This window comes from Uloborus diversus, chromosome 6 (assembly GCF_026930045.1).
Source record: "Uloborus diversus isolate 005 chromosome 6, Udiv.v.3.1, whole genome shotgun sequence".
In the NCBI taxonomy this organism is placed as follows: Eukaryota; Metazoa; Arthropoda; class Arachnida; order Araneae; family Uloboridae; genus Uloborus; species Uloborus diversus.
Window position 1 is genome coordinate 108599744 of NC_072736.1, and position 24381 is coordinate 108624124.

Sequence of the window (24381 nt, forward strand, 5' to 3'; positions counted from 1 at the left end):
CTATTACTGAAAAATTATATGTTTGGAAGTACACAGCTTTCTGTTTCAAAAATATCTTTTATTAAACGTTTCAATCAATTTTCTTAACGTGCCATTTTTTATCCAGTTTGTAGCCCCTTTTCTTTTTTAATATTAATTTTAATATGAAGTACTAAACTGCAAATTTCCTGCGCACATTGGAAACACGTTTGGACCACTTTAATTCAGAAATAACGTTGCAGTTGCCTGAATGTACACTATTAAGTGTGTTCCGAATGTGCTCCGTTAAAAAGAAGCACTGAAATATGCTCCAAATGTGTCCCGCTCAGGACATTCGTTAATTTAAACTTGGGAATGCATTCGAAAACAGATTGGACACATTTGGACACACTTGTGAAATCTTCGCTTTTTTTTGAGCAATCACGATTGCTTATTGTTCTCACTTGACAGTCCTTGATGTTCCGGTTCCTTTTTCAGCTTGGACCAGGCCTGCAGCACGACCGTCCACCGGCGCACAGTGGTGCCAGAGTGGAAAAAATTCGATTTTCGAAAGCGCTTATTTCGATTATCTGGTGTATGATTCTCACACTATATAAGATACAGGATATAGGAACGGCATGATTCTTTCCGCTGTATCGAGGGTATTCCCATTAATATAGGCTCGAAGTCAGAATTATGTAAGTTTGACCAAATTCCACCCTACTCAAGATGGGTGATAAAAAAGTGTTAAAAAGTTAGAAAAAAATAATCAATTTTTTCCCCTGTTCTACGATGGTCAATTAAACCACTCATCAGTCAAACAGTGCAAAAACATATTAGAGCGCTTTACAATGTTATAAGTTACAAATTTTAAATTAGCATTGAGAACAGCTAAGGTAACAAAAAAAGCGCCGGCTTCCTCCGCGATGGGGAAGGTTATTTATCAAACTAGGGGTGCTTAAGTAAACATTAGAACACAAATCACCTGCCTTTATCTGCCTATCCGATCATAACACAGAAAAGAAAGGAAAGGGTTAGAGTACGTATCTGTTTGTTGCACTATTTTGTTAATAGAATTGTCTCAGACAAAACATTTCCCCACGTCAAAACCTTTTTTATTTGAGTTCAGTCTAGTTGCTAACGTTGTCTAGCCATGAGCTCTATCAAAGTTAAATACCGTGATTTGTGTGAGTGCTTGTAGAATGGTACAAATTTCGACGTATTCCTTCGACAAAATCACCCTGAACTTGACGAAGGAAACATTTGTTTAATGTTGACAGCTCTTAGCAAGAGTTTCTTGCCTCATTTTAATTTAAAGAAAAAAGATAAAGTAAATCGAGACTGGGAGAGGTTCAAAAAAATGTTCAGCGAGTGGATGGAAAATGAATACGTTTTCAACATACCGGAGCAGGAATCTACAGGATGTGTTGGGAGACCAAGTAAAGACTGATGATTCTGGTGAATGAAGCAAAAAGAATAAAATACGTAAACTTCAAGCATCATACCAACAAAGCTTGATTAACACGGCTGCGACAAATGAAAAGCACGATAAAACCAAAGCTTTGTCAGCCGATCAAGCATTAGCAATATTTCTCCAAGCCAATCTGACAAAATATCAGTACGAGGTGATTCGACAAACACTAAAAGACCTTGGATGCCATGTATCTCCAAGTTATAAAAAATTAATCATCTCAAAGAAATAATGCTACCCTGATAATATGTTAATTAATGAAACATCTGCAGCTGTCCCTTTATAGAATTTGCTTGACCATACAGCTAAACGAATTCTGGAAACAAAACCCCTAGAATAACTAGAAAAATTAAATGAACATGAATTAATATTGACGACGAAATGGGGATTCGACGATGCCTCAGGACAAAGTGAATTTGCACAAAATATTCAATCAGCAATAACGAAATAAGTGACTCGAATTTATTCATGACGTCCATAGTTCCTCTGAAGCTCACAATTCCAATGGATGTTGATCAAAATGGATCGATTTGGGAAAACGGCCGACCTTCTTCAACAAGACATTGCAGGCCCTTGAGTACAGCTTCCAGAAAGAGACACTTGATTTGGCACGAGATGAAAAAAAAGGTTTGAAGAAGAAATAGAGAAGTTGGAAATTACCCAAGTTGTGATCGGCATTAATATCATCCGTATTCGACACACGTTGGTGATGACAATGTTGGACGGCGAAGTAACTCAAGCCATCACAAATACAAAGTCTGCAAGTGCCTGCTACATATGCAATGCTTTACCTTCGGAAATGAACGACCTAGCAAAAATCCAACAGAAACCTCTTAATGTAAATGCTCTCGAATTCGGTATCTCTCCATTACACGCCAGAATCAAGTGTATGGAATACATCCTTCACATTGCATTCAACAAAAAATTCGAAAAATGGAGGACTACAAAAGATACAAGAGACATGTACGAAAACGAAAAGAAACGTATTCAACAAGAGTTTCTTGAGAAAGTCGGCATCAAAGTGGACTTTGTTGAGCAGGGTTGCGGATCTTCAAATAATGGCAACACAGCCAGACGTTTTTTCAATGAGTGCAAGGTCACAAGTGCAATAACGGGAGTCGACGAAATTCAAATCCATCGGATCGCTACCATTCTGGAAGTCATAAACAACAATGCAATGATTGACCCAGTGAAATTCCGACTATTTTCAAAAGAAACAGCAGAGCTTGCCATTGAGAAGTATTCATGGTACTACATGCCATCCACAGTACATAAAATTTTGTTACACGGTGCTGAAATAGTGCAGAAGTCAATTTTTCCAGTCGAAATATTGTCGGAAGAGGCACAAGAAAGTAGGAATAAAGATTACAAGGCATTCAGGATCACCAACTCGCGGAAAATGTCTCGTATATCCACCAACGAAGACGTGTTCCACAAGCTACTTCGGAACCTTTTATCACGAACATGAGACCCGAACCAAAGAAAAAGCATCTGGAAATCAGTGAGGCAGCTAAGGAACTGTTAATCTAATTTCCTAGAATTTGAATTGGTATGTATTCTTTCAATTTAAGCAACTATTGACTAAGAATCTCAAGCTTTATTATTTTTAAAACTCTCCAGGTCTTTGAGTTTCCTTGAGGGAATCATTTTAAGCAATATTTAATTTAAATATATGCTCAAAATACTTGTTGCAACTTGTTTTTATAAGTACAACATGTTTCGGAAATTTAAAAGAAAAAAATTACATTTCCAATACTCTTTCATTTCCTAATTAGTTATTTAATTAACTTCAAAATGGCAATAAAAACAGTTGAACTTGATGTATTTTTTTTGTTCTTTTTTGAATGAGACCGGCCCCAGCTTTCTATGTTAACCCGTTCTCGAGATATTGAATTTTTTCCACTTTTTGGCCATTCGGCCCCACTGTGCGGCGGCGTCGCGGCTGGTCCTGAGCACTGTCCCCCGGAATCCACTTTTGCTGAGCGGTGGCGTCTATGTCCTACACACGCATGCTCATACACACTCCCCTACGCGCGCACGCCTTTACACACATACACACGCCTACGTGCACACACGTAAGCCTACACACACAACTATACACACGTAACCACCCAGGAGGAGGGACATGCTTGGGCGGGGGAGCCATTTCTATAAACAATAACTCTAACCAGTAGAGTCTTGTCGCAACTCGTGATTGCGAAAAACATAATTTGAATTCAAAGTTTCGGAATTCAAATTAGAGTTTTTTTTTTTTTTTTTTTTTTTTTGAGCAATCACGATTGCTTATTGTTCTCACTTGGCAGTCCTTGATGTTCCGGTTCCTTTTTCAGCTTGGACCAGGCCTGCAGCACCACCGTCCACCGGCGGCGGCGCGACTGGTCCTGAGCACTGTCCCCCGGAATCCACTTTTGCTGAGCGGGGGCGTCCATGTCCTACACACGCATGGTCATATACACTCCCCTACGCGCGCACGCCTTTACACACATAGACACGCCGCTACGTGTACACACGTAAGCCTACACACACACACACACACACAACTATATACACGTAAGCACCCAGGAGGAGGGACATGCTTGGGCGGGGGAGCCATTTCTATAAACAATAACTCTAACCAGTAGAGTCTTGTCGCAACTCGTGATTGCGAAAAACATAATTTGAATTCAAAGTTTCGGAATTCAAATTAGAGTTAATTTTTTTTTTTTTTTTTTTTTTTTTGAGCAATCACGATTGCTTATTGTTCTCACTTGGCAGTCCTTGATGTTCCGGTTCCTTTTTCAGCTTGGACCAGGCCTGCAGCACCACCGTCCACCGGCGGCGGCGCGGCTGGTCCTGAGCACTGTCCCCCGGAATCCACTTTTGCTGAGCGGGGGCGTCCATGTCCTACACACGCATGTTCATACACAGTCGCCTACGCGCGCACGCCTTTACACACATAGACACGCCGCTACGTGCACACACGTAAGCCTACACACACACACACACACAACTATATACACGTAAGCACCCAGGAGGAGGGACATGCTTGGGCGGGGGAGCCATTTCTATAAACAATAACTCTAACCAGTAGAGTCTTGTCGCAACTCGTGATTGCGAAAAACATAATTTGAATTCAAAGTTTCGGAATTCAAATTAGAGTTAATTTTTTTTTTTTTTTTTTTTGAGCAATCACGATTGCTTATTGTTCTCACTTGGCAGTCCTTGATGTTCCGGTTCCTTTTTCAGCTTGACCAGGCCTGCAGCACCACCGTCCACCGGCGGCGGCGCGACTGGTCCTGAGCACTGTCCCCCGGAATCCACTTTTGCTGAGCGGGGGCGTCCATGTCCTACACACGCATGGTCATATACACTCCCCTACGCGCGCACGCCTTTACACACATAGACACGCCGCTACGTGTACACACGTAAGCCTACACACACACACACACACACAACTATATACACGTAAGCACCCAGGAGGAGGGACATGCTTGGGCGGGGGAGCCATTTCTATAAACAATAACTCTAACCAGTAGAGTCTTGTCGCAACTCGTGATTGCGAAAAACATAATTTGAATTCAAAGTTTCGGAATTCAAATTAGAGTTAATTTTTTTTTTTTTTTTTTTTTTTTTTTTGAGCAATCACGATTGCTTATTGTTCTCACTTGGCAGTCCTTGATGTTCCGGTTCCTTTTTCAGCTTGGACCAGGCCTGCAGCACCACCGTCCACCGGCGGCGGCGCGACTGGTCCTGAGCACTGTCCCCCGGAATCCACTTTTCCTGAGCGGGGGCGTCCATGTCCTACACACGCATGTTCATACACAGTCGCCTACGCGCGCACGCCTTTACACACATAGACACGCCGCTACGTGTACACACGTAAGCCTACACACACACACACACACACAACTATATACACGTAAGCACCCAGGAGGAGGGACATGCTTGGGCGGGGGAGCCATTTCTATAAACAATAACTCTAACCAGTAGAGTCTTGTCGCAACTCGTGATTGCGAAAAACATAATTTGAATTCAAAGTTTCGGAATTCAAATTAGAGTTAATTTTTTTTTTTTTTTTATATTTTTTTTTTTTTTTTGAGCAATCACGATTGCTTATTGTTCTCACTTGGCAGTCCTTGATGTTCCGGTTCCTTTTTCAGCTTGGACCAGGCCTGCAGCACCACCGTTCACCGGCGGCGGCGCGACTGGTCCTGAGCACTGTCCCCCGGAATCCACTTTTGCTGAGCGGGGGCGTCCATGTCCTACACACGCATGGTCATATACACTCCCCTACGCGCGCACGCCTTTACACACATAGACACGCCGCTACGTGTACACACGTAAGCCTACACACACACACACACACACACACACACAACTATATACACGTAAGCACCCAGGAGGAGGGACATGCTTGGGCGGGGGAGCCATTTCTATAAACAATAACTCTAACCAGTAGAGTCTTGTCGCAACTCGTGATTGCGAAAAACATAATTTGAATTCAAAGTTTCGGAATTCAAATTAGAGTTTTTTTTTTTTTTTTTTTTTTTGAGCAATCACGATTGCTTATTGTTCTCACTTGGCAGTCCTTGATGTTCCGGTTCCTTTTTCAGCTTGGACCAGGCCTGCAGCACCACCGTCCACCGGCGGCGGCGCGGCTGGTCCTGAGCACTGTCCCCCGGAATCCACTTTTGCTGAGCGGGGGCGTCCATGTCCTACACACGCATGGTCATATACACTCCCCTACGCGCGCACGCCTTTACACACATAGACACGCCGCTACGTGTACACACGTAAGCCTACACACACACACACACACACAACTATATACACGTAAGCACCCAGGAGGAGGGACATGCTTGGGCGGGGGAGCCATTTCTATAAACAATAACTCTAACCAGTAGAGTCTTGTCGCAACTCGTGATTGCGAAAAACATAATTTGAATTCAAAGTTTCGGAATTCAAATTAGAGTTAATTTTTTTTTTTTTTTTTTTTTTTGAGCAATCACGATTGCTTATTGTTCTCACTTGGCAGTCCTTGATGTTCCGGTTCCTTTTTCAGCTTGGACCAGGCCTGCAGCACCACCGTCCACCGGCGGCGGCGCGGCTGGTCCTGAGCACTGTCCCCCGGAATCCACTTTTGCTGAGCGGGGGCGTCCATGTCCTACACACGCATGTTCATACACAGTCGCCTACGCGCGCACGCCTTTACACACATAGACACGCCGCTACGTGCACACACGTAAGCCTACACACACACACACACACACAACTATATACACGTAAGCACCCAGGAGGAAGGACATGCTTGGGCGGGGGAGCCATTTCTATAAACAATAACTCTAACCAGTAGAGTCTTGTCGCAACTCGTGATTGCGAAAAACATAATTTGAATTCAAAGTTTCGGAATTCAAATTAGAGTTAATTTTTTTTTTTTTTTTTTTTTGAGCAATCACGATTGCTTATTGTTCTCACTTGGCAGTCCTTGATGTTCCGGTTCCTTTTTCAGCTTGGACCAGGCCTGCAGCACCACCGTCCACCGGCGGCGGCGCGACTGGTCCTGAGCACTGTCCCCCGGAATCCACTTTTGCTGAGCGGGGGCGTCCATGTCCTACACACGCATGGTCATATACACTCCCCTACGCGCGCACGCCTTTACACACATAGACACGCCGCTACGTGTACACACGTAAGCCTACACACACACACACACACACAACTATATACACGTAAGCACCCAGGAGGAGGGACATGCTTGGGCGGGGGAGCCATTTCTATAAACAATAACTCTAACCAGTAGAGTCTTGTCGCAACTCGTGATTGCGAAAAACATAATTTGAATTCAAAGTTTCGGAATTCAAATTAGAGTTTTTTTTTTTTTTTTGAGCAATCACGATTGCTTATTGTTCTCACTTGGCAGTCCTTGATGTTCCGGTTCCTTTTTCAGCTTGGACCAGGCCTGCAGCACCACCGTCCACCGGCGGCGGCGCGACTGGTCCTGAGCACTGTCCCCCGGAATCCACTTTTGCTGAGCGGGGGCGTCCATGTCCTACACACGCATGGTCATATACACTCCCCTACGCGCGCACGCCTTTACACACATAGACACGCCGCTACGTGTACACACGTAAACCTACACACACACACACACACACAACTATATACACGTAAGCACCCAGGAGGAGGGACATGCTTGGGCGGGGGAGCCATTTCTATAAACAATAACTCTAACCAGTAGAGTCTTGTCGCAACTCGTGATTGCGAAAATCATAATTTGAATTCAAAGTTTCGGAATTCAAATTAGAGTTTTTTTTTTTTTTTTTTTTTTTTTGAGCAATCACGATTGCTTATTGTTCTCACTTGGCAGTCCTTGATGTTCCGGTTCCTTTTTCAGCTTGGACCAGGCCTGCAGCACCACCGTCCACCGGCGGCGGCGCGACTGGTCCTGAGCACTGTCCCCCGGAATCCACTTTTGCTGAGCGGGGGCGTCCATGTCCTACACACGCATGTTCATACACAGTCGCCTACGCGCGCACGCCTTTACACACATAGACACGCCGCTACGTGTACACACGTAAGCCTACACACACACACACACAACTATATACACGTAAGCACCCAGGAGGAGGGACATGCTTGGGCGGGGGAGCCATTTCTATAAACAATAACTCTAACCAGTAGAGTCTTGTCGCAACTCGTGATTGCGAAAAACATAATTTGAATTCAAAGTTTCGGAATTCAAATTAGAGTTAATTTTTTTTTTTTTTTTTTTTTTTTTTGAGCAATCACGATTGCTTATTGTTCTCACTTGGCAGTCCTTGATGTTCCGGTTCCTTTTTCAGCTTGGACCAGGCCTGCAGCACCACCGTCCACCGGCGGCGGCGCGGCTGGTCCTGAGCACTGTCCCCCGGAATCCACTTTTGCTGAGCGGGGGCGTCCATGTCCTACACACGCATGTTCATACACAGTCGCCTACGCGCGCACGCCTTTACACACATAGACACGCCGCTACGTGCACACACGTAAGCCTACACACACACACACACACACACACACACACACAACTATATACACGTAAGCACCCAGGAGGAGGGACATGCTTGGGCGGGGGAGCCATTTCTATAAACAATAACTCTAACCAGTAGAGTCTTGTCGCAACTCGTGATTGCGAAAAACATAATTTGAATTCAAAGTTTCGGAATTCAAATTAGAGTTAATTTTTTTTTTTTTTTTTTTTTTTGAGCAATCACGATTGCTTATTGTTCTCACTTGGCAGTCCTTGATGTTCCGGTTCCTTTTTCAGCTTGGACCAGGCCTGCAGCACCACCGTCCACCGGCGGCGGCGCGACTGGTCCTGAGCACTGTCCCCCGGAATCCACTTTTGCTGAGCGGGGGCGTCCATGTCCTACACACGCATGGTCATATACACTCCCCTACGCGCGCACGCCTTTACACACATAGACACGCCGCTACGTGTACACACGTAAGCCTACACACACACACACACACACAACTATATACACGTAAGCACCCAGGAGGAGGGACATGCTTGGGCGGGGGAGCCATTTCTATAAACAATAACTCTAACCAGTAGAGTCTTGTCGCAACTCGTGATTGCGAAAAACATAATTTGAATTCAAAGTTTCGGAATTCAAATTAGAGTTTTTTTTTTTTTTTTGAGCAATCACGATTGCTTATTGTTCTCACTTGGCAGTCCTTGATGTTCCTGTTCCTTTTTCAGTTTGGACCAGGCCTGCAGCACCACCGTCCACCGGCGGCGGCGCGACTGGTCCTGAGCACTGTCCCCCGGAATCCACTTTTGCTGAGCGGGGGCGTCCATATCCTACACACGCATGGTCATATACACTCCCCTACGCGCGCACGCCTTTACACACATAGACACGCCGCTACGTGTACACACGTAAGCCTACACACACACACACACACAACTATATACACGTAACCACCCAGGAGGAGGGACATGCTTGGGCGGGGGAGCCATTTCTATAAACAATAACTCTAACCAGTAGAGTCTTGTCGCAACTCGTGATTGCGAAAAACATAATTTGAATTCAAAGTTTCGGAATTCAAATTAGAGTTTTTTTTTTTTTTTTTTTTTTTTTTTTTTTTTTTTTTGAGCAATCACGATTGCTTATTGTTCTCACTTGGCAGTCCTTGATGTTCCGGTTCCTTTTTCAGCTTGGACCAGGCCTGCAGCACCACCGTCCACCGGCGGCGGCGCGACTGGTCCTGAGCACTGTCCCCCGGAATCCACTTTTGCTGAGCGGGGGCGTCCATGTCCTACACACGCATGGTCATATACACTCCCCTACGCGCGCACGCCTTTACACACATAGACACGCCGCTACGTGTACACACGTAAGCCTACACACACACACACACACACAACTATATACACGTAAGCACCCAGGAGGAGGGACATGCTTGGGCGGGGGAGCCATTTTTATAAACAATAACTCTAACCAGTAGAGTCTTGTCGCAACTCGTGATTGCGAAAAACATAATTTGAATTCAAAGTTTCGGAATTCAAATTAGAGTTAATTTTTTTTTTTTTTTGAGCAATCACGATTGCTTATTGTTCTCACTTGGCAGTCCTTGATGTTCCGGTTCCTTTTTCAGCTTGGACCAGGCCTGCAGCACCACCGTCCACCGGCGGCGGCGCGACTGGTCCTGAGCACTGTCCCCCGGAATCCACTTTTGCTGAGCGGGGGCGTCCATGTCCTACACACGCATGTTCATACACAGTCGCCTACGCGCGCACGCCTTTACACACATAGACACGCCGCTACGTGCACACACGTAAGCCTACACACACACACACACACACACAACTATATACACGTAAGCACCCAGGAGGAGGGACATGCTTGGGCGGGGGAGCCATTTCTATAAACAATAACTCTAACCAGTAGAGTCTTGTCGCAACTCGTGATTGCGAAAAACATAATTTGAATTCAAAGTTTCGGAATTCAAATTAGAGTTTTTTTTTTTTTTTTTGAGCAATCACGATTGCTTATTGTTCTCACTTGGCAGTCCTTGATGTTCCGGTTCCTTTTTCAGCTTGGACCAGGCCTGCAGCACCACCGTCCACCGGCGGCGGCGCGACTGGTCCTGAGCACTGTCCCCCGGAATCCACTTTTGCTGAGCGGGGGCGTCCATGTCCTACACACGCATGTTCATACACAGTCGCCTACGCGCGCACGCCTTTACACACATAGACACGCCGCTACGTGCACACACGTAAGCCTACACACACACACACACACAACTATATACACGTAAGCACCCAGGAGGAGGGACATGCTTGGGCGGGGGAGCCATTTCTAGAAACAATAACTCTAACCAGTAGAGTCTTGTCGCAACTCGTGATTGCGAAAAACATAATTTGAATTCAAAGTTTCGGAATTCAAATTAGAGTTTTTTTTTTTTTTTTTGAGCAAATATTATTTCAACATTTACTTCAATAAAATCTCTTAATATAATACTTACTATAGTTGAGAAAGACCTAATCTGGCAGCGTCGTGATGCTTTAATTAGGACTTGCGTAGCCTTAAAAATGCTTCCGGGTTAGATTTGCCCTATATAAGGGGAGCTGACTTATCCGACATTTTGGTTCCAAATTCGTCGGGGGAAATTATAGTTGTACAAAAGCCTCGTAGCAGAGAACTGGTGTCCAAGTTTTAGATGTGTTGACGGACTGATGCTTGATTATTTTATCCTGTGAATGACGAAGATTTAATTAAAACAAATTAAAAATAAATAAGGTGTGAAAATAAGGTTCGTTACAGTAAAAATTTCCCGATACACTTTCGTTGAATTTGTAAACTAAGTTAAGTCTCTAGATTTACCTTAAGGTGACATTTTACTCAACTCATCATCATTTTTTTACGACATAGCAACCAGAGAATATTATAGCGTATTTATAAATACTTGAATCAAGGTTGGACCCACAGGTGTCTTGGAACCAAAACGTTGGATAAGTCGGCCTGTCCTTATCAAAGGGTTTTAATTTGCCCTGACAGTAAAAAAAAAAAAAAATGTAGTGATTTGTTGCCGGCTGGTGTCGCGAATGCCATAAAAAAGAACTGCCTTCTCTGGTTCAAGACTAATCCATTGCTATTCGGTGGTTGACAGCTGCCCCATGAAATTGCTGTAAAATTAACGGCAAAAGTCGCTGGTATTTCCTAAGGAGCGTGCTTAAAGTGTTATAAAAGAAGTGACATGTGTCAGTGTTCAAAAAATGTTATCAAATGCGTTTTAAAAAGTTTAAAAAGTGTGCTGAACCAGAAAAATGTTGTGAAAAGTGTGCTCCAAAGTATTCTAAAAAGGGTATTAACGCTCAAAAAATCTCTGAAGATTTGTAGCATGGTCATAGTACGTCATAACCTTGAAACATTAAAATTGCTTTATTACCTGTTGACATGTCGCCTGCCTTGTCTAGTGGTCAGAGAAGTCTGACTGCGACAGCAATGTCCGGGTTCGAATCCTGGCTCGGCCATGAACGTACTTTCTCTCTCCTGTCCTTGTTCTCTCTTGTTGTTGTGCTGTGAATGGTTGCCTACCCTACAAACGGGTCTTTATGGCATGTGTGTACTGTAGAAGTCGGACTTCACACCAAATCATGGTACAGTTGAAAAAGTGAAGCAGCCCACCCCAAATTGCCAGTCTAGCTGGTACACAACAACAACAACAACCTGTTGATATAAATAAGTTCTAAAATACTTGTTTTTCGCGAGAAAACAGATATATATTTCACTAGCTTTTCAACACTTATACTTCTTATTTTATTTTAAAACTGACTCCACGTACATCTTTTCAGATCAAAAGCAGAGGCTCCATTCCGGAGAAATATTACAAGCATAAAAGCAAAAGACCATTGTCGAAAATGCCTGGAGTGAAGCAGATCACATTATCCCGGGCTTCTTTCCACGAAGAATCAATTGAAGTGAAGGAAAGTCAGTCCCTCCTGGAGTGGGAGTTCGAGACGAAGAGCAGGGACATCGGGTTTGGACTGTTTTTCCGAGATATGTCTTCCGGGGAAGAAAAGATGGTTGAAATTGTCCCGATTCTGAGGATAGACACGGATGAATATGCAGAGAGTGGTGTGTACAAATGCGAAAAGGAAGGAACGTGTGAGTATATTTTGTTGTACCTGTGTAGTAGATGCTCGATTTTACGAATCGGCGTTTTATAAACATTTATGAATTTACGAACTACTCCCTTATCCAGAAAAAAAATCTGAAGCAAAGTATATTTTCATTGTGATTTACAGATGGCAAAAAAAAAAAAAAAAATATATATATATATATATATATATATCAGTGTTGAGCATTAATCAACTAAATCCTCTATCGACTAAAGTAATCTGACTCCCATTTAGTTCAGACTAATATTTTAAAAATTTAATTCAATTGCAGACGAAGATTAACGTTAGTTTAAACTAACTTGTTAGTTGACTAAAAAAACTAATTTAGTTCAGATTGATTTAGTTCAGATTAAATTAATCAGATTGAATTTAATCAAACTAATTTAATCAGATTGATTTAGTCAACTAAAGTAATCAGATTAAATTTCGTCAGATTAAAATTTATACTAAATCTAATCAGATTGAAATAAATCTACACTGTTAAAACTACAGATTGCGTTTAGATTCTTTAAGGGGTTCCTTTCTCTTCTCCCCCCCCCAATGAATATTAAATAGCTCCTAATGTGTTACGGGGGGGACATTGGGGGTTGGGGGGCTGCCCCCCTTACCGATTTAAGACCTTAAAAAATCAATAATTTTTAATAACATCCCCTTTGGAGTGACGCAGTTTGCAACATGACCCACACTACCCCCCCCCCCCCCCCACCCCCATTTGGTATACAATACTGCTTTTGGTCTTCTTTATCTTTTATCTTCTTTATCTTTACTAATAATAAAGCTAAAAGTCTCTCTGTCGGGAGGATGTCTGTAGGATGTCTGGATCTCTGTGACGCGCATAGCGCCTAGACCGTTCGGCCGATTTTCATGAAATTTGGCACAAAGTTAGTTTGTTTCATAGTGGTGTGCACCTCGAAGCGATTTATCGAAAATTCGATTTTATGAATTTTCTATTAAAAATTTAAGCCCTTTTTCGCATAATCTTTACTAATAATAAAGCTGAAATTCTCTCTGTTCGGAGGATGTCTGGATGTCTGCAGGATGTCTGGATGTCTGAATCTCTGTGACGCGCATAGCGCCTAGACCGTTCGGCCGATTTTCATGAAATTTGGCACAAAGTTAGTTTGTTGCATAGTGGTGTGCACCTCGAAGCGATTTTTCGAAAATTCGATTTTGTTCTTTTTCTATTCCAATTTTAAGCCCATTTTTCACAGAAATTTTATAAAATGGGAAAGAATTTGTTCTGAAAATTATCTTTCAGAACAAATTTTTATCCCTTTTTCACATAATCTTTACTAATAATAAAGCTGAAAGTCTCTCTGTCTGGAGGATGTCTGGATGTCTGAATCTCTGTGACGCGCATAGCGCTTAGACTGTTCGGCCGATTTTCATGAAATTTGGCAAAGTTAGTTTGTATCATGGGGGTGTGCACCTCGAAGCGATTTTTCGAAAATTCGATGTAGTTCTTTTTCTATTCCGATTTCAGGAACAAAATTATCATAAGATGGACGAGATTACCATAACGTGGAACCATAACATGGGCATAAGCCAATTGGCGATAAAATTCACCATACATTATTTGTAAATATACAGGCGGACCAAAAGACCTTTTAATTTTCTATTACGGGCAAAGCCGTGCGGGTACCACTAGTACTGGAATAAAGGCTTGATTTTTTTCATATCCAGATAGCCGATGCCTATTCCCTATTGCAGTTACTTATATGAAGGGATGCCCCCCTCTCAAAAAGAAATTCACTCCACTCAAATTATGGGGGGTGGTTAAAAACGCGAAAATTTTCCAAAAACAAACCTTAAAATTTTGAAGTCTGCGCCACCCGCCCCACTAATTCCCCCCCCCCCCCGTAGGCCACACCACTTCTGATCTTATTCGAATAAAATGCTTGAATTTTTTTATCCAGATGGCCGATGCTTGTTCTGTTTCAAAGTAACTTACTTAAGGGGATACCCCCCTTTAGATTGAACCCCCCTCAAATTACGGGGGAAGGGGGCTCCCCCCAAAAAAACAAGGGTACAAATTTTTTTCAAAAACAAGCGCTTAAAATTTTAAGTTTGAACCAACCTCTCCACTGACCACGTCCCCCCCCCCCCCGTAGACCACACTGCTTCTGGTTTTATTGGAATAAAATGCTTGAATTTTTTAAATCCAGATGGCTGATGCATGGTCTGTTTCTGAGTAACTTACGTAAGGGGATACCCCTCCTTAAATAAGAAAGTCCCTCATATTCTGGGGGGCTCCCCCACCTTCAAAAAACCTATTAAAACACGAAAATTTTTCAAAAACAAACCTTACAAATTTGAAGTCGGCGCCACGGACCCCGTTAGTCTGGATCACCGGATAATCCGGGTCGATCGATTTGACCGATTTCCCTTTACATTTAAAGAGCGATCGTCAAAATTCCATAATAATTAAATATTTATTTAACCCTCTCACGGGCAAGACCGTGTTATGTCGTTGATTGAGTTCCATTTTCTTCGCAATGCAACTTTTGAATCAATTTGTTTTACTCGATAGGGAAAAAATTGAACTTTCACAGGAGAAGATTACACACTTTGTAATAACAAAGTAGACATGTTTACTGTTTATTTGTAATTCTATGTGTTTCCTTTTAAGGTGATTTTCAGTGAGTATGTTTTATTTTGTTTTGTTTTTTTCATTCTCCGGATTTTCGATATTCCGGATTACATACACTTGGACATAAAAATATACATCTGTACACCAATATACTCGGGATAACAAGTTACACTTATATACTCGTATATACACGTATTTACTTGTGTTTGCACGTACTTTGATGTACATACACGTAGCAAATACAAAATTAGTGTGTAAACGTATATACTCGGATTAACACGTTTACATACGTGTATACACGCACATACTCGTATATACACGTACTTACTCGTATATACACGCATTAACTCGTGTATGCATCATAAATATGTATTTTAACTTACAAATACAAATGTACGTCTGTACACGAGTATACTCGGGTTAAACAAGTATCTATACGCATATTCTCGTCTGTACACGTACATACTCGAAAATACAAGTATTTTTTCTTATATGCACGCATGAATATATATATACACGTTTAAAAGCTAATTTACCTCTGTACACGAGTACACTTGGGATAACACGTATCTATACGCATATTCTCGTGTGTACAAGTACACACTCGTATATACACGTATTTACTCGTGCAAAAATGCATAAATATGCATATACGCGAAGAAATACAAATGTACCATTGTACACGAGTATACTCAGATTAAACACGTATCTATGTCTTTTTTCGTGTGGAATCGCACTTACTCGTTTGTACACGTATTTTCTCGTATATGCATGCATAAATATGTATATAAACGTTTAAATACAAATTTACCTTTGTACGCGAATTTAGTCGGGTTAACACGTATCCATACACAAATTCTAGTATGTACACGAACATACTCGTATATACAAGTATTTACTCGTGTTTGCACACATAAATAAGTATACAGGATGTATCAGTACAGCGTTTACATACTTTCAAGGCAGATACAGTGCACCTAGACGCGATATTGACGACACAAAGCGTGAGACTGGCCACGATTAAGAGGAGAAAACATGTTTATTATTTTTAATGCAGCAAAAATACTGCTAAGATTTGTCTGGTGCATACAACAGATGTTGCTACGTAAACCGAAGCATCAGATGACGGTGCATGCGCACACGTGGTTTTTGTTCCACCAGGAAGTCCGGGAGCCGCCCGGTATTCTTGCTAAATTTCGATATTACGGGCGGGGTCGTAATTTCGAACACCTTCTTTGATGATGATCGTTGGCCCCTTAATTTTATTTTTCCTTAGTTTTTTGCTGTACTGAAGATTCTGAACACGTTCTCTTCTCTTATTCGTGTTTTGTCTTTTTGGTGATTGGTGTTGTCACTACCGCGCCAGGAAAGTGTTTCCGACCATGCATAGCTATGTGTTTCCCCCCGTCTAGGTGTACTCTATCTGCCCTGAAAGTCTGTAAACGCTGTACTGATAAACATTGTGTACACTTAGAAGTTCGAATATAAATCCGTGCACTAATAGACTCGGGAAATACGTATTTATACCTAAAATTTCGTGTTTACACTTACGAACTCGTATATACACATATTTACTTCTGTTTGCACGTAGAGATACAAAATTCCTGTAGACACGAATATACTCAGGTTAACACGTACAGCTCCGTATATACACGTACACACTCGTATATACACGTACTTACTCGTATATACACGTACTTACTCGTATATACACGTACTTACTCGTATATACACGTACTAACTCGTGTATGCACGCATAAATCTGAATTTTAACCAAAAATACAAATGTACCTCTCTACTCGAGTATACTCGGTTTAAACACGTATCTATACGCATATTCTTGTGTGTGCACGTACATACTCGTATATACTTGTATTTTCTCATGTATGCACGCATAAAAATGTATATGCAATCTTAAATACAAATGTACCTCTACACACGAGTATACTCGGTGTAACATTTATCTATACGCATATTCTCGTGTAAATACAACGACCTCTACACACGAGTATACTCGGTGTAACATTTATCTATACGCATATACTCGTGTGAATACGTGCATACTCGTATTCTGCACGCATAAATATGTATATACAAAGCAAATTTCTCTGTACACGAGTATATTCGGGTTAACAAGTATCTATACATATATTCTCTCGTGCGTTCACGTACATACTCGTTTATACACGCATTTATTTATGTATAAATTCACAAATATGCATATACACATAGAAATACAAATGTACCATTGTACACAAGTATACTCGGGCTAAAAAAAGAACCTAGACATCTATTCTCGCTTGTACACGAACTTACTCGAATATACACGTATTTTCTCGTATATGCATGCATAAATATGTATATATACGTTTAAATACAAATTTACCTCTGTTCACGAGTATACTCGGATTAACACGTATCCATACGTATATTTCTTTGTGTACACGTATATACTCGTGTATACATGTATTTACTCGTGTATGCTCAAATAAATTTGTACATACACTTAGAAATTAAACATATCTCCGTGAACGAATATACTCGGGATAACACGTATTTTTACGTATAAACTCGTGTTTACAAATATGTATCGTATATACACATATTTACTTGTGTTCACACGTACTTGTAGGTATATACACGTAGAAATACAAAATTCCTGTATACACGAATATCGTCGAGTCAACACGTATATACACGTATATGTACAAAAATACTCGTATGTACACGTACTTACTCGTATATACACGTATAACTCGTGTATGCACGCATAAATATGTATTTTAACATACAAGTACAAATGTACCTCTGTACACGAGTATACTCGGGCTAAACACGTATCTATACGCATATTCTCGTGCGTACATGAACATACTCGTATATACTTGTCTTTTCTCGTATATGCACGCATAAAAGTGCATGTCCTAGATTAAATACGAATTCACCTCTGTGCACGAGTATACTCGGGTTAACACGTATCTATATGCATATTCTCGTGTGTACTCGAGCATACTTGTATATACACGTACTTTCTCGTATATGCACGCTTAAATATGTATCTAAACGTAGAAATACAAATGTAGCTCTTTACACGAGTATACTCGGGGTAACACATATCTATACGCATATTCTCATGTGTACACGTATATACACGTATCTTCGCTTGTGTGCGCGCATAAATATGTATATACACAATTAAAAGCAAATTTACCTCTGTGCACGAGTATACTCGGGGTAACACGTATCTATACGTATAATCGTGTGTACACGTACATACTCGTATATACACGTATTTACTCGTTTATAAACGCATAAATATGCACATACACGTAGAAATACAAATGTGCCATGTTACACGAGTATACTCGGGTTAAAGAAGTATCTATAAGACTATTATCATGTGTGCACGTACTTACTCGTATATACACGTGTTTTCTCGTATATGCATGCATCGATATGTAAATACACGTTTAAATAGAAATTTACCTCTGTACACGAGTATACTCGGGGTAACACGTATGTATAAGTATATTCTCCTGTGTACATGAACATACTTGTATATACACGTACCTTCTCGTATATGCACGTTTAAATATGTATATAAACGTAGAAATACAAATGTACATCTTTACACGAGTATACTCGGAGTAACATGTATCTATACGCATTTTCTCATGTGTACACGTATATACACGTATCTTAGCTTGTGTGTACGCATAAATATGTATATACACAATTAAAAGCAAAATTACCTCTGTACACGAATATACTCGGGGTAACACGTATCTATACGCATAATCGTGCGTACACGTACATACTCGTATATACACGTATTTACTCGTTTATAAACGCATAAATATGCACATACACGTAGAAATACAAATGTGCCATGTTACACGAGTATACTCGGGTTAAAGAAGTATCTATAAGACTTTTATCATGTGTGCACGTACTTACTCGTATATACACGTGTTTTCTCGTATATGTATGCATCGATATGTAAATACACGTTTAAATAGAAATTTACCTCTGTACACGACTATACTCGGGGTAACACGTATGTATAGGTATATTCTCGTGTGTACATGAACATACTTGTATATACACGTACCTTCTCGTATATGCACGCTTAAATATGTACATAAACGTAGAAATACAAATGTACCTCTTTACACGAGTATACTCGGAGTAACACGTATCTATACGCATATTCTCATGTGTACACGTATATACACGTATCTTAGCTTGTGTGTACGCATAAATATGTATATACACAATTAAAAGCAAAATTACCTCTGTACACGAGTATACTCGGGGTAACACGTATCTATACGCATAATCGTGTGTACACGTACATACTCGTATATACACGTATTTACTCGTTTATAAACGCATAAATATGCACATACATGTAGAAATACAAATGTGCCATGTTACACGAGTATACTCGGGTTAAAGAAGTATCTATAAGACTATTATCATGTGTGCACGTACTTACTCGTATATACACGTGTTTTCTCGTATATGCATGCATCGATATGTAAATATACGTTTAAATAGAAATTTACCTCTGTACACGAGTACACTCGGGGTAACACGTATGTATAAGTATATTCTCGTGTGTACATGAACATACTTGTATATACACGTACCTTCTCGTATATGCACGCTTAAATATATATATATATAAACGTAGAAATACAAATGTACCTCTTTACACGAGTATACTCGGAGTAACACGTATCTATACGCATATTCTCATGTGTACACGTATATACTCGTATCTTAGCTTGTGTGTACGCATAAATATGTATATACACAATTAAAAGCAAATTTACCTCTGTACACGAGTATACTCGGGGTAACACGTATCTATACTCATAATCGTGTGTACATGTACATACTCGTATATACACGTATTTACTCGCTTATAAACGCATAAATATGCACATACACGTAGAAATACAAATGTGCCATCTTACACGAGTATACTCGGGTTAAACACGTATCTATAAGCCTATTGTCGTGTGTGCACGTACTTACTCGTATATACACGTATTTTCTCGTATATGCCTGCATAAATATGTATATACACGTTTAAATAGAAATGTACCTCTTTACACGAGTATATTCGGGGTAACACATATCTATAAGCATATTCTCGTGTGTGCACGAATATACTTGTATATACACGTACTTTCTCGTATACGCACGCTGGAATATGACGTAGAAATACAAATGTACCTTTTTACACGAGTATACTCGAGGGAACATGTATCTAGACGCATATTCTCATGTGTACACGTAAATACTCTTATATACACGTACATACTCGTATATACACGTATTTACTGGTGTATGCACACATAAATATGTATATTTACTTAAAATTTCAAATATACCTCCGTACACGATAATACACGTGTATATACGTATATACCCGCACGTAGTCGTATGTACACGCATTAACTGGTGTATGCTTGCATAAATATATATATACACGTAGAAGTACAAATGTGCCTCTGTTCATGTGATATTTATATTTTACGAATTTAATCTGAATTAAAAAAGTAATCAAATCAATTTGATTACTTTTAATCTGATTACTTTTAGTTTGATTAAATTCAATCTGATTAATTTAATCTGAACTAAATCAATCAGAACTAAATCAATCAGAACTAAATTAGTTTTTTTAGTCAACTAACGAGTTAGTTTAAACTAACGTTAATCTTCGTCTGCAATTGAATTAAATTTTTAAAATATTAGTCTGAACTAAATGGGAGTCAGATTACTTTAGTCAACTAATCAATCAATTACAAATTTAGTTGATTTTTTTAGTTGATGCCCAACACTGATATATATATATATATATATATATATATATATATATATATATATATATATGATTTTGATGTAACTCCTTTCAACAACGTCATATCTCAAAAAATGTGATTTGTCTGAAGAGTGATTTTAAAAATTAAAAGTAAGAAATCATGTTGTAAAACTGTAAAGACACTGATTGAACTTTTTGTTTTTTTCTTTCCAAGAAACTCTGGTGTTTCTTCTCTGCTTTACGAAGAAGAAGCGTAAAAAGTGTAATGTTTAAAATGTTGCGCTTTGTTTATGATGTTCTTGCACTAAATTTCAAAGATGCTATTTGAAATATCTCAAAATATGTCATTTTTGTTACTAAATTGTTCTCTTTACTATGCTGACAATACCGACAATACCGACAATACTGCATATAGTAGTTCTTTTTTTATTAAAAAATGCGAATGAAGAATGCTCTTTTTTGTGTGCTACACTGTTTTCGGAACAAATGCCATCTTTCACAAAACGACACAGATGTTTCATGCCTAATGGATCAAGCACAATCCGAGATTTTGCTCTCAAAGGCGAAATATTAAGCTATACAGGTCTTGCAGAGATATGCTACTCATTCATGGCAGTTCAAAAAAAAGGGGGGGCATAGCTCAAAATCGCTAATTTTTGAGATATGATATTTTTGAAAGGAGTGAGCGAAGTGTCAGGCTTCAAAAAGTGTTCAAAAATTGTCTTAACATTTGCAGTGATGTTATTAATAATTGCACTGTTTTAAGTGCTCTCTTTTGTCGTATTCCTCTAACCATTTTTGTTTTACTACAGCGCTTACAAACCCAAAAGGAAATCATGAATAACAATGAATATAAGATCATAATTTCTCTGAAAACATGTTTATTAAAACAGTTTAAGTAATAAAATGAACTTAATTAGTTTTTATTTCAGAATTAAAGCATTTATATTGTTTCGTTTTTTCTTTAGATGTAATTCTGTTCGACAACACATACAGCTGGATTCGACCGAAAGAAATCTCTTTCAGAATTGCAGTAATAAATCCAAAAGACCATGACAACAAACTTCATAGCATGGATGAAACGCTGCAGAATGAAGAATGAAAGTATACTGGTAGTTCCTTCTGAGGATGAGAAATTACAACACGTGCTTTGTTTTGATCAACGTCCAAAGAAAGAACGCATTTGTTCAGTTCTAAGTACATCATACCAACTGCGACAGCAACAAAATGCAACAGACACAAAAAATGCTGTGGCTATGGATATCAAACCAACAACGAAAATTTATCTTCTCCATTTTACATCACAGCTCTATTAATGAATCATGTCCCCTGTGTTTGAGAGTAAATTTCAATCACAGAATAAATGACAAATAATAAATAAAGGCAAAGGCGTGTTTACCACATTATGCAGAGCGAAAACGTGTGCTGAAACGTAGAAAAAAGCTGAGGCTGTCGTCCTCACTGTAAAATCATCATAAATGTAAACACTGTTAAAATACTTTTGATTGATAGAAAAAAAATCATGTTGTTCAAAGTTAACAAGTTTTGATTCTCCTATAAATTATGCTCATGGAAAAAGAGCATGTATTCAGTACTTGTTGTGCATTATTTTGAAGCAGTATTTATGAAATTCTTTTGCATGAAACATAATTAGACAACGATTACCGTAAACCGATGCTAAAACTGTCAACCAATTTGGCCATGTACAAGGTGACTTTGCCCACTTTTCAAATGCTAGTTTGTAGAATTTTTGACGGGGAATTTCTTTTTTCGCTTATATAGAAGAAGAACTACACTGAATAAAAGGTTTAACTCTTACATTTGCTGGTAAGCTTCAGAAATGAAAGAAACTCATATTTAAAAAGTGGGAAAATTCACCCGTATGCAGTAAAGTCCCCCCGGCTGCTTAAAAATTTCTTATTGAGCTCCCTTGCACACCTATATCTCTAATTTCATGACAATTATGGAAAATTACGATCTGAAACTCCGAATTTTTACGGAAGATAATGGCTCAACTTTGACAAATAGTTAACACGTATTGAGTGAAACTAGTATAAGAAACGTGATTTCTTCCGATTCTTAACTTTGAAATCAATCATGAGACTTGAGATTCTAGCTTCAAGAATAGAATAGAGAATTCTTTCTCTCTACCTTGTACACTATATGACTAAAGGTATTGGGACACTTTCAAAAATCCGCAATTTTACGGATTTCTCGAGAAATAAAAGACCAATTGTTCTTTAATTTTTTTTACATAATAAACATACTCCAGCTGCCATTTTCCGACAAAAATTAAGTCTACTTTTTATTTAGGGGATGAGCAACAAATTGAGGAAACAAAAAAAAGGTTTTTGATCATTTTTCATTGTAAATAGCTGAGAATCATTAATAAATTAACATAAGTTAGAAAACTTATCTAAAATTTATTTTGATATTTTCGTGAAAGTATCTTTTATACCCACGGAGATATAAACATTTCTTTCAAAAATGCAATTTGTTTTTGCAGTTTTTCGGTTTATACCAGGCAGAGTTTTCCGTCAAACGTTGCCAAACTTTCAGAGTATTTGACAGCATACTAGAGAAACATAATAATAAAGTTTGAAGTTGAAATATTGGAAATTTAATGAAATATGAACGTTTAAAGCAATTACTTTTTACTACGCATGCGCGAAAGATAGCAATTTATAACCATCATAATCGGAAGCCCAGATATATCCTACAACTCATCAAAATATTCCACCTGAATATATTGAAAATGTAAAAAGTTTTCAGCGATCTAATAAGTCGAATTTTAATAATTCTTGGCTAGATGACGAATCATGAGGGATCGTTCGCAAATAATCCGTTCTTGTCATGAATACTATACCTGCTACGATAGCAGGAAAGTGTTGCCAGTTTGCGAACGACCCCTTAGCATTCGTCGCCTATCCTAGAATTATAGAAATTCGGCTCATTAGATCGCTGATAACTTTTAAATTTTAAAGATCTTGAGGTGGAGTTTTTATAATAATAACACGAAAATAGCAGTTTATAACTTTCATAATCCAAAGTTCAGATATATCCTACAACTCATCAAAATATTCCACCTGAATATATTGAAAATGTAAAAAGTTTTCAGCGATCTAATAAGTCGAATTTTAATAATTCTTGGCTAGATGACGAATCATGAGGGATCGTTCGCAAATAATCCGTTCTTGTCATGAATACTATACCTGCTACGATAGCAGGAAAGTGTTGCCAGTTTGCGAACGACCCCTTAGCATTCGTCGCCTATCCTAGAATTATAGAAATTCGGCTCATTAGATCGCTGATAACTTTTAAATTTTAAAGATCTTGAGGTGGAGTTTTTATATGAGTTGTAGGATATATCTGAACTTTGGATT

The 24381-nt window shown here is 39.4% G+C and overlaps 1 protein-coding gene across 2 annotated transcripts in view; it reads left to right on the forward strand.

The window, feature by feature from the left end:
* Positions 1-22611, forward strand: part of LOC129224409 (SEC14-like protein 2) — a 38762-nt gene extending 16151 nt beyond the window's left edge. For both annotated transcript variants that reach the window (XM_054858857.1, XM_054858858.1), the window contains exons 12-13: positions 12249-12561; positions 21967-22611. In XM_054858857.1, the coding sequence (XP_054714832.1) occupies positions 12249-12561; positions 21967-22100 (447 nt within the window). In that variant the 3' untranslated portion in view covers positions 22101-22611. The remainder of the gene's footprint in view (positions 1-12248; positions 12562-21966) is intronic.
* Positions 22612-24381: the final 1770 nt, after the last annotated feature.